The 12649-nt window shown below is 37.9% G+C and overlaps 1 protein-coding gene across 1 annotated transcript in view; it reads left to right on the forward strand.

Moving 5' to 3' along the window:
* Nucleotides 1–12649, forward strand: part of GREB1L (GREB1 like retinoic acid receptor coactivator) — a 266526-nt gene that overhangs the window by 161821 nt on the left and 92056 nt on the right. The window contains exon 8 of the mRNA XM_053913057.1: nucleotides 1072–1194. Within this exon, the coding sequence (XP_053769032.1) occupies nucleotides 1072–1194 (123 nt within the window). The remainder of the gene's footprint in view (nucleotides 1–1071; nucleotides 1195–12649) is intronic.

Below are 12649 nucleotides of genomic sequence, written 5' to 3' on the forward strand. Positions count from 1 at the left end.
GTTCATCTTTCTGGGAAAGAATATCTGTGAAATAGCTTCTGATACGATGATCCTGGGTGACTTCTGAAGCCTTACATTTATAAGTTACTATTTTGGAATTAGAATTGTATAGGTCTATGTACACATATACACAAACATATAACATCAATTTACAAATATGCATATATACACATAATGTGGAAATATCCTCTTAGGCCAAATACAGTAGCTCTGCAAGGAAGGTCATACCGTGGAAGGTGATAGAAAACTGCCTCCAACCCTTGCATGTATCGGATAAACTTGGAAACTCTGTAAAGGAGCCTCTATAATTAACCTTGTCACTTACGACCATGTATATCTCTTTCATATACTACCTTTAAGACTAATATGGTATAACACACAGTATTATTTGGTTGGAAGTTACAGCCCCACATATTGACATAGTATCTGCTACTTGAACTAGTATTATTAACAAGGTATTATTAAAATATATCAAAGATATATATATATCAAAGACCTATATCAGCTTAATTGAAATGAAGCTTGGTGTAAACAACTTGAATATTGACTATCTATTTCCTCTAATAAGAATTAATAATAATATTAATTTGGGCATTTCTAATTTTTTCTTTCCTTCCACTTTTGAGCATAAATTAAGGTTGAGGTGAGAAGTTTGAAGGTAGTCAAGATGGACTCTAGGTTACTATTCTACACTTAAATCAATCTTGGATAGCAGATTAGTTATTACATTTTTATAAATTATTGATAGTTTAACCTGAGTCTTACCCATAAAACTAATATGACTATATTGGTTATGAGTAATTTTTCCCCTAAGAACTAGTCTGTGGGTAAAAAAGCCTGATTATTCTTTGCCTTCTAAACATGACATCTGGCCCTATGAAGACAAACTGTACTCACCATGTTAAACTTTCTGTTGGAGTCAGGATTAAAGTACGGGGAACCTCAAACAAGGAAAATGGTTGTCATTTAAGGAGGAGCAACTTATTTGAGAGTTTGTAGATTGTGTCTCCATCACCTGTTTTAACAGACTTTTTGGTCTCCTCACATAATGTGACTCGTACTCTTTTACAGAATGTAGAAGCCGACAATCCTCTGCTACTTGCCACTCTATTAAACCAAACTCTTCAGTGTCATCAACTGTGACCCCAGAAAATGGCACCACTAATGGATACAAATCAGGATTCATTCAGACAGGTAATGGGGTATTTTAGGGTTGGAGGAGAATTTTAAGCGGTAGATGTCTATTTAATGAGGCACTTAAAACTTACTGTCAACTGGTTTGAATAGAAATATTTTTAAATAGAAATAAATTTCTTTATTTACTATTAGAATTAGAATTCAGCATGGAGATAGGCCAGTCTGTGGGTGACCAGAACCCCAAGTCCTTCCAGTGCTAAGACAGGGATGAAGAAAGGAACTGATAGTTGATAGGGAAATGAGCTCAAGCATAGGGCCCATTTCTAGAGGAGTCCGATAGGAGGCAATAAGTAGAAATCCAGACATGAAGGAAGTCTGTCTCATAGCTGTCAGGTGGTGTGTATTGGGGACATATTCATGAAGACTTGAGTTCCAGGGTAGGGCTCTAACTAAGCCCACAGAACATTATAGGTAGTATTGTCCCAACTGGGATACAAAGTAAGGTTCCAGGGTAGGACTGAGGATCACAGAAGAATCTAGGTTCTAGTTTCTAGTGGTTCAAGAGAGGAGCTTGGATATGAATAACCAGATAAAATTTTAGTGCCTGAAATGAGATTACAATATCTGAGCAGGATCAGCAGAGTGGAAAATCTGATACTGATGAGTAGGTAAGTTACTGGTCTAAGGCTTCTAAAAATTCCTTCAGTAAACAAAGACAGAACTAGCCCAGGCCCTGGGGTCAGAACAAGACTCCAGTTAAGAATTAATGTCTCCAGGTGGCTCAAGGCCTGGAGGGCTATAACCAAAAGGATCACTGTAGGTAGTATTTGAGAAGATTATTCAAAAGCAGTCTCGGTTATATCTTAGACAAGAAGGAAAGTATTTTAAAAGAATTTGTGAGTTTATTTTAGCTTACTTGTATTTTGTAAAGTATAATTTTACTCATCTGATATGCAAACTTCATAGTATATGTGCTTTGCCAGTGTCCTGTTAACCACTCAAATTGATAAGAAGGCTGTATTCATTTATTTCAAGTTAGCATTCCTCTTTCAAATTTATGTGAAATTCCTATGACCTAGTAAATTATTTCCATTTATTTTCAAGATAGAAGTAGTGATTATTAGAATATGTTAACAACAGCAATGATATAAGGAGACTTTATATGGGACACTTCTTTCTGTGTGTCCACACTCAGCTAAGTCCACTTCATTCTGGATTTAAAAAGTCTAACTTTCATCTGTCCAAGAAATTTATATAGAGGCTGTGATTAAAAAAAAAAAAAAAAGACAGCATTTCTCTTTAGAATAAATGAGAGAATATCATGTTACTAGGTATTCAAGAAAGAAAAAAGTTGGCATTTATCTCCTAAAATTGAAAGACTGGCCTTCATTACAGTATGATAAACCTACATGTCTCTCCTAGAATATTATTTAGGTAATTCAGTTGGTTCTGTGGTATAGTTTCTGCTGTTAGACCTTGGGGCCAGTAAAATGGAATTTTAGAACTGCAACATTAAAAATGAATATTTACTTAATTCAAACAAAAATTTATCAAGTGTATATTATATTCTAAGATTCTTGTCAAGTGCTGTAAGGCAGGGTTTCAGTACTTGACTGATGGCTCTGATGATTTAAAAACCACTCATTAGAAGGGATGAAAGAACAATAAAGCATGTTATATTTCCTCAGAGGGAAGCGTTGATATATAAATAACTAGTTGCACATGAAAATATATTGAAATGTTAATAAGTAGTAATTCATAAAAAGGCAGTAATGCATTTTCATATAGTCATATGCAGTCATATGATATTCGGTCAATCATGGACTGCATGTATGGCAATGGTCCCATGAATAATGGATTATAAGCAAAAAGTTTGTTTTTGCTTATAAAGGCTGAAAAAAAGGCTGGTCCTGACTACAATGTTGAAGTTGCTCCTAGCTGTGGGTAGTTTGAATAGAGGAGGAAGCTAAGCATGCTGTTTACCTACCTGTCTTCCACCGTCCCCCGAATACATGCTTACACGCACACATTCATTCACTTGTCCCCTACTACTTACTCCTGCCCCGACTCCTTCTCCCGCTCTTCTTTTTATTACTTCTTGGGTCTCTTTTGATCTCTGCTCTTCCTTCCTCTCTCCTCTTCCTTCTCTCCCTTCCTCCCTCCCTCCCTTCTCCTGATGACCATGCTCTTTCCAACAGCACCTCCCTCCACAGCCCTCCTTCTATCCCCCCAATGCGTGCATGCACACATATGCACACTTTTATCTTACATACTCTATTTTTACTGTACCTTTTCTATGTTTAGGTATGCTTAAATACCACTGTGCTGTAGTGGCCTGCAGTACTCAATATAGTAACACACTGCTCAGGTTTGTAGCCTAGGAGCAACAGGCTATAGCATTATAGCTTTAAGTATGAGCTATACCATCTAGGTTTGTGTAAAAGCACTTTGTGAGTTTCACAAAACAAAAAAAATTCCTAACAACACATTTCTTAGAACATCCCTGTCAATAAGCAACACATGACTGTATACCAGGAAATATGTTTTGAAAACAAATGTTGCTCTGACATAGAGGGAACCGAGATACAGGCTTTAGCACAGGCTCTATCAGTTGCCATGAAGAGACACAGGCAAGTCACCAACTGACTCACAGTGAACACCAGTGGCCAATATTTATGCCAATATTCTTGTGTATCCCTTGTCATGGTGAAAGTGGCATTTTGTCTATGAAATTAGCTATTAACAATTTTAGGTGCAATCCAGAAAATTTAATACAAGAAAGTGCCTTTTAAAAGGAGGCTTTTATCTAAAACTTTCTTCTTAATGAATTATGTTTATAAAATTTTCAACAATTTCTTTCTTCCTACATATGTTGAAAGTAATAGGCTGTAAGAATTTCATGTTAACATTGTGAAATTATTGCAAATAGTAGAGTATGCAGCATTTCCTTAGCTGATAGAGATTCATCGTTCTATAAGAGACTGCTTTCTTAATCTGCAATCTGTGACTGCCTATAATCTGCAATTCTTAGCCTGAAATCTAAGCACACACACATTGCATAGTTATTTAAAGAGGGGATTACTGACTATTTACACAGTCTTATCTTAAATTCCACCTGCCAAGCTCTGGATGTGCTACTCTGGCTGGCTTGCAGTTTATCCTTGTATATTTTCTTTCAACAAATTTGTCGTTGATAATTCAAATTTTACCAACAATCCTGGTAAAATATTTTGACTGAAGGTGGCTGTACAGTTACCTACCTTCATTATGTGCATATAACACACACAGAGGTATTGTGTTTAATCCAGACATGAATTCAAGAATAGATGAAAAAAATCTTTGTCTAAATTCATTTTTTTTTTTTTGCACATGGATGTTCAATAATCTCAGCATCTTTGTTTTTTTCTTTATATTGAATTTATTAGGGTGACACTGGTTAACAAAATTATACAGGTTTCAGGTGCACAGTTCTGCAACACATACATGTACACTGTATAGAATGTTCACTACCACAAGTCAAGTGTCTGTCCATTACCATTTATCCCCCTTATACCCTCCTTCCCCTCTCTTCACTCTGCTCCCCACCCGGCAGTCACACACTGTTGTCCATGTCCATCAGTATTTTTCTTTTTCCCCCTTTTTTGCTCAATTCCTCTGCCCCCCAACCCACACTCACCCTCAACAGCTGTCAGCCTACTCTATCTATGAGTCTGTCTCTATTTTGCTTGTTAATTCATATTGTTCATTAGATTCCATATATAAGTTAAATGTGAAGTTAGCATCTGGGCAATTATTAATTTACTGATGTGTACTATTTCTCCAAATAAAAATGATGCTCATCTACCATTAGGAAGAAACAGGTTTTTTTATGCTCTAGCCCAGGGGTATCAAACTCATTTTCACCAGGGTCCATATCAGCCTCACGGTTGCCTTCAAGGGCCAAACGTAATTTTAGGACTGTACACATGTAACTACTCCTTAACAGTTAAGTGAGAGCTCAGCACTGCCACTGGGTAGAAACAAGGTGCTGGACCAAAAACATATGAGCCATTTACCCCGCCCTCCCTATTCACCTCATCTCACCTCTGAGTGACTTTTTTTGTTGTTTTCCTGGAGGAAAAAAGTCCTTAAAGGGAAACATTTTGCTGATATAGAAGAGGGAAAACAAAAAACAGCAGAAGCACTAAAAGGCAACAAAATCGACAGGTTCAAAAACTGTTTTAAGCAGTAGAAAAAATGTCTCAGATAGGTGTACTACATCAAATGGAGAGTACTTTTTAAATATGTAACAATAAATACACAATTTTTTATAAATAAATTCCATTTGCTTTTATTTTTGGTTCCCCCCTCATATTGTGCGCAGTCCTCACACTTTGACAGCAAAGGATAGGCCACGGATGGCTACGGTGTAATAATAATGTTTTCGTCCTTTTGAGCTTTTTTATTTTCTACTGTGGTAATTTCTCTTGTGGGGTTGTTGCCTCAGTAGCACAGCTGCAGTGGGGAGCCTCACAGCTGACTTCGGTCTCCAAGAAGGGAAAAGGCAGAGACAACCCTAATAGAAATCTCTAAGTGCTCAATATTTTTCATTCCCTGCAACCTCTGGCTCCTTCTCTTTACCTCTTGTGCTTCCCTCTGTATGTCCAGAACACTTCATATTGTGCCATGTCTAACCCAGGCCTGCCTTGCTCACATAGTCTTATTTTGTCTCTATTCTCCTCCCTCCCCCTCGCTTAGAACAACTCCTCTGTCCCTGGTGACAGCAGTTCAGAAAGTAGTTTCCATTAAAATGTATCGTGTAACTGTGTGTGTCTCTTTCCTCTTTTCATTTGTCTTCCTTAGCCACTAACTAGATTTCAAGATAATCAAAAGTTCTTCATGAAGGTTTTTAAAAACTTAATTCCTCATGAATATTCAAATTAACTCATTACCAAAACACAGTCTCCTTTTCCAAATGTGGTGGAAACCATTTGGCTGGCTGATTTGCCCACTCCCAACCAGACATTGAAAACATGTAGGCTTTTCCTTTACACTATAAACTCCCTAGGTGGCAGCTGTCTGCCTCCTCTCCCTATTCTGTACCTGAAGCCTAGCATAGTACCTGGCCTGCTGAAAGGGCTCGGTAGACATCTGATGAATGCATGCATGGGTGGGAGAGGGAGAAAACCAGTGATCATACTCTTCTGGGACAAGGTCATGAATGTACATGTGAGTCTTCTCCTACCCCACAAAAGAGAAAGTATGTTTAGCATGTATAAGGAATAATGGTCCACTTTTTGGAAATGAAGAAACTGTAAGTAATAATAATGAAAAGTCATTTTCACTAATTACATTAACTACCACCGTCCATTTAAATAATATATAGTGCTGGCAAGGATATGGTAAGATGGACATTGTCAGCCAGGCTGGTGAAGGTGAACAATGATACAACCTTTTAAGAAAGCAATTTGGCATCCTGGCCAGTGTGGCTCAGTTGGTTGGGCATTGTCCCACAAAGCAAAAGGTCATCAGTTTGATTCTCTTTCCTGGGTTGTGGGTTCAGGACTGTTTGAGAGGCATTCAGTTGATGTTTTTCCCTCACACTGATGCTTCTCTCCCTCTCCTTCTCCCTCCCTTACCCTCTCTCTAAAAATAAATAAATATTTATTTTTTAAAAAGGAAAGCAATTTGGCATATATAAGAAGAACATTAAAAATATTTATATCCTTTAGTAACCTTAAATTCAGGGGCTTAGCTAAGAAAAAAAGCTAGAAGAAAAGTCAGGATATTCACTGCAGTTATTCTTTATATTAACTAAAAAGGAAAAGCAATCTTAATATAGAAACAATTGAATAAATCATTGAATACTCACATAATGAAGATGTTAAAAGAAATACTTGTGGCACTATGCAACCACATATGAAATAATTCTGTTAAGTAAAAAAAGTTCTATCAACTCTGTATATTTTTGTTATATCATGTAAAAATATAATGTGGACGAAACATACAAGGGCATATACTAAAAGAAAAAACAATGGTTTGTAGAAGTGAGATTTTAGTGTGTTTGTTTCTATTTCTGAGTTTTATGTTATATTATAAGCGATCTCAAGGTTAAGTCAAATGGATAGCTCAGTAGAAAATATCTATGTCTTACTGATCTTTTTATAGCATTCTCTTTGTCTGTAGAGGAATAAGGGCCAGTACCTAACAGTCGAGTCCAATAGACAGCTAGAAGGTAACAAAGCCAGAATTTAAACTTTCTCTGCTCACTGCTAATAATTTTAATGGTCAATTACTGGAATCTAGGATCTGGGGATACAGAGATGATTTTATCTCTATTAAAGTGTTCATGTGTCTCAGATACCAAGAACAAGGTAAGGAGCAGGGGTGTGGGGAAAAGTAGAGGGGGCGCACCAAGGTTGAAAAATCAACAGCAGATCAATTCAACATCTGCTCCTGGCCAAAAATGAATAAAAATGGACTGAATTTACTGTCTCACCTGAAACAACTAAAAAAAGACAAAAATACATGAAAAACAAATGTTTAAGATACTGTATATCAGGCAAAAAAGACAATGATCCCTGCTAGAAGGGAAACAAATAATGTGAGTCTTACTATTGCTGCAGCTTACTGTTTTGAGTTTTCAGACCATGATATAGTGAGGGAGAACTGTGTTGTAGCCCAGTAGATGCCCTAAATTGAGTAGAAGGAATGGAGAGTGCAGGGCGACCAAATAGCTAGAGTTCATAAGACCAAGTATTAGATGGGGGAGAAATGAACAGAGAGAAAACCCCAGAGATGTGCAGAAGGTCCCCTCAAATATTCAACATAGTACTGATTGATGCATGCATGTGAGGAAACTACTCAAAGTAAAAAGTGCCATCCAAACTCATGAGAAGAGGACTTCCAGCTAAGACGGAGACCTAGGTAAACACACTTTGCCTCCACGTACAACTACAGCAAAAAATTACAACTACATTACAAAACAAATTTCACCAAGATTCATCAGAAAATCAAGCTGTGTGGAAATCCAACAACCAAGGAATTAAAAAAGCCACATTCATCCAGACAGGTAGGAGGGGCAGAGGTGCAGAGATGCAGAGAGGCATGGAAGGGCAGCAGAATGGCAGTTCCATATTCACATGTGGTGGGAGGGATACCTCAGGAGCTTGTAATCACAGCCCCAGACTAGACCACCCTGCCCAAGGTTCCAGCACCAGGAAGATAAGTCCCCATAACTTCTGGATGCAAAAACAAGTGGGGTTTGGGGTGGTGGAAGAAACTGCATGATTCTCAAGATACTTCTCTTAATGGGCCTGCAGTGGAGTTAGGACTCACAAGGATCACCCCCTCTGAGATTCAGCACCAGGGCAAGAGCTGGAAGGTCACAAGTGACATGGGGAAATGGGAAGAAAAGTGAAGACTAGCAAGCAGACGAGTGCAAGGGAGACAGCTTCTGCTTGGGCAATCTCTAAAGGCAAGGCAGTGGCATTGTCCCCTCTCTTAGCCCTCTCCAACACAGACACACAAGGCAGCAAAACAGGTTGCCCTGCCCTGGCGACTACCTAAGGCTTCACTCCACACAATTTACAGGTGCCTTTTCTACAATAGGCCACACTACTAAGAGAGGGAGTCAGAGCAGCTCTACCTAATACACAGAAACACACACAAGGAGGCTGCCAAAATGAGGTGACAAGGAAATGCGGCCAAAATGAAAGAACAGAACAACACTCCAGGAAAACAACGAAATGAAATGGACATTAGCAAGCTACCAGATGCAGAGTTCAAAAACTGGTTATCAGGATGCTCAAAGAAATCATTGGCTACTACAACAGCATAAAAAAGACCCAGACAGAAATGAAGTTTGTATTAAGTGAAGTAAAGAAAAGCCAAAAGGGGAACCAACAGCTGAGGTGATGAATCCAAGATTCAAATCAATGATTTAGAACATAAGGGGAAAAAAACCATTTAATCAGAACAGCAAGAAAAAGGAATTTAAAAATATGAGAATAGAATAAAGAGCCTCTGGGATATCTCCAGATATACCAACATCCAAATCATAGGGGTGCCTGAAGGAGTAGAGGCAGAGCAAGATATTGAAAACTTATACTTGAGAAAATAGTGAAAGAAATCTGCCTAATTTGGTAAAGGAAATAGACATACAAATCCATGGAGCACAGAGAGTCCCAAACAAGTTGGACCCAAAGAGGAACACATCAGGACACATCATAATTAAATTGCCAAAGATTAAAGATAAGGAGAGAATCTTGAAAGCAGCAAGAGAAAAGAAGAGAGTTACCTACAAAGGAGTTCCCATAAGACTGTCAGCAAAGAAGCAAAACAGGAACAGAGTTATAGGTATGGAGATCATTTGGAGGGTTATCTGCTGGATGGGGGAAGAGGGAGAATGGGGGAAAAGGTGCAGGGATTAAGAAGTACAAATTCATAGATAAAAAATAGACGGTATGTTAAGAACAGTATAAGAAATGGAGTACTCAGAGAACTTATATATACAACCCATGAACATGAACTAAGGGAGGGGATTGTTGGAGGGAATGGGGGTATGGGGCAGAGTGGGGCAAATGGGAAAAAATTGAGACCACTGTAATAGCATAATCAATAAAATATATATATTTTAGAAAAGCATGAGAAGAAACAGAGACCAACATCCACACAGGGCCAGGAACAGGGGCTTTTCCCACCAGTAGACAGGGAAACCTCATAGTTCATCAGGCATTGGGTAGAGTACTTAGAAAGGTTTTATCTCAGTAAGGGAGGATACTGGATTGAGCACTGTTTCAGACCTGCCTAAAAATATGAAAAACAAAACCACAGGGGATCATATTGTTTCCAAGTATTTTAACTGCAGTCCAGAGTAAAATTAATATTTACAGGAATACAAAAATATCCAGAATTTAACATGATAAAATTAATAATGACTTAAATCCAATCAAGGATTACCAGGAATGTCAAAGAGGCAGGGAAACATGACTAATATTGAGGAGACGAATAAATCAATCAAAACCAACCTAGAACTGACACAGATGTTAGAATTAGCAGGGAAGGACATTGAAACAGTTATAGCTATCTCATATGTTCAAAAAGTTAAGACTTAGAGGATATAAAAAAGCACCATACTAGACTTCTAGAGATGACAACTACATTGTTTGAAATGAAAAATGTGGTGATTGAAATCAACAACATATCAGTCATTGCAAAAAAAGAGATTAGTCACTTGAGGGCATAGTAATAGAGACCACCCACAATGAAACACAGAGGAAAAAAAAAAGAAAACTAAAAGACCATCAGTGAGCTGTGGGACAACCAAAGGCAGCCTAATATACTTGTAATTGGAGTGCCTGAAAGGGGGTAGGAAAAAAATTTAAAAGAAATAATGGCCAAAAACTTCCCAAACTTTATGAAAATTATAAACCGATAGACTCAAGAAGTTCAATGAACCCCAAGATAAGAAACATATAGAAATCTGCACCAAAGCACATAATAATAAAATTGCTTAATACCAACAATAAAGAGAAAATCTTAAAAGCAGCAAGAGAAAAAAGACATGTTGTGTACAGAGGAACAAAAATAAATATGACATCATATTTCTAACAGAAAGCAATATAAATAAAAGGACAGTGGAGCAACATCTTTAAAGTGCTGACCACTAAGAATTATCAACCAAGAATTCTGTACTCAGCCAAAATATCTTTCTTTTTTAAATTTTTATTGTTATTCAATTACAGTTGTATGCCTTTTCTCCCCATCCCTCCACCCCACCCCAGCTGAACCCACCTCCCTCCCCCACCTCCACCCTCCCCCTTGGTTTTTTCCATGTGTCCTTTATAGTAGTTCCTATAATCCCCTCTTCCCACTGTCCCCCGCGCCCCCCCTCCCCCCCCCCCCCACCCTGGCTATTGTTAGATTGTTCTTAACTTCAATGTCTCTGGTTATATTTTGTTTGCTTTTTTCTTCTATTGATTATGTTCCAGTTAGAGGTGAGATCATATGGTATTTGTCCCTCACCGCCTCAGCCAAAATATCTTTAAAAAATGAATGTAAAATAAAGATATTTTCAGACACACAAAAAATGGAAGAATTCACCAATTAACAGTTTCATACTACAATAATGCTAAAGGAAGTCATAAGGTGATTTTAGGGGGAGGAATATATTCAAGTGTTCATTAGATGCTAGTTCAATTGACTCACAAGTAAAACATGGCTGATATACATAAGTAATGCAGTCTCAGATTGTATTAATAGATATATGGTATCTTATTGGAAAGACATTAATTATGGTCAGAAGGTGAAAATAGGTCCAGTATACTTTACTTGGGAAAGAACCAAATAAGGTGTTGAACTGGGGTTCCTGGACCCAATTCCAATGTGGAGAGGAGTTCCCCCCAACACCAACAGACAATTCTGACACCAGCAGGGTGTCCAGGAATTCAACTCAATACTAATACTATCTACCTGGAGATAGCATCAGATTCCACAGGTTAAGGGTTCAGTCCTACGAGAATGCACACACACACTTTTTCTCTCTCTCTTAAGGCACCAGCCACAACCTCAAACTCTTACTTGTTTGCTTCTGACCAGAAATAAGTCAGATGAAGTAAGTCAGAAATTGGAGGTTCTAACAAGCCCCTACAACTTGGAATGACCATGGCAAGTTCAGGTTATTACTTGTATTTCTACAGACTGGCAATAAGTTAGAGGTTCCCACAACCTCTTCCTTGGATTTAATTAATTTGCTAGAATGGCTTAAAGAACTCAGAGAAACATGTTACTTATTAGGTCACTGGTTTATTGGAAAAGGATATATAACTCAAGAAAAGCCAGATAGAAGAGATTCATAGGGCAGGCTACCTAGGAAAGGGACAGAGCTTTCATGCCCTCTCCAGGTGAGCCATTCTCCCCAGATCTCCCCTGTTCACCACCCTGGGAGCTCTCCGAACCCTGTTGTTTAGGGGTTTTATGGAGGCTTCATTGCATAGTCATAATTAATTGAATTAATGGCTTTTGTGAATTGATTCAAACCTGGCCCCTCTCCACAGTCCTTAAAAGAGGTCCAAATGTTATCTCATTAACCTAACAAAAGTCACCTTTATCACTCAACCCTTAGGAAATTTGTAGGGTTTTGGAAGCTGCAGCTAGGATCTATAAACTGAGTATCTTATAAATCACAATGTTGAAGTAGCCTGTGCTTTATACAAGTGTCAAGGGCAAGGAGAGCTCAAACAGATTTAAGCTCTTTATCACCTGTTAAACTGCTAACAACATTTAGCAAAGCAAATATTTATGAATATCTACTGTGTTCTAGGCACTGTGCTAAATATGCTAATTGTTGCTGTGAGGTAGGTTTTAGTACCATTTTGCATATCATGAAACAATCTCAGAAAAGGTTAGTATTTGGCAAAAAAAAAAAGAAAGCTAGTAAGTAGCAAAATCAGAATTCAAACTCTATTTAACTACTTAAATGGCTCCCTTTTATTTTTAATTAAAAAAAAAATCCTCACCTGAGGATATGCCT

Source organism: Desmodus rotundus, chromosome 10, assembly GCF_022682495.2.
Source record: "Desmodus rotundus isolate HL8 chromosome 10, HLdesRot8A.1, whole genome shotgun sequence".
Lineage (NCBI taxonomy): Eukaryota > Metazoa > Chordata > Mammalia > Chiroptera > Phyllostomidae > Desmodus > Desmodus rotundus.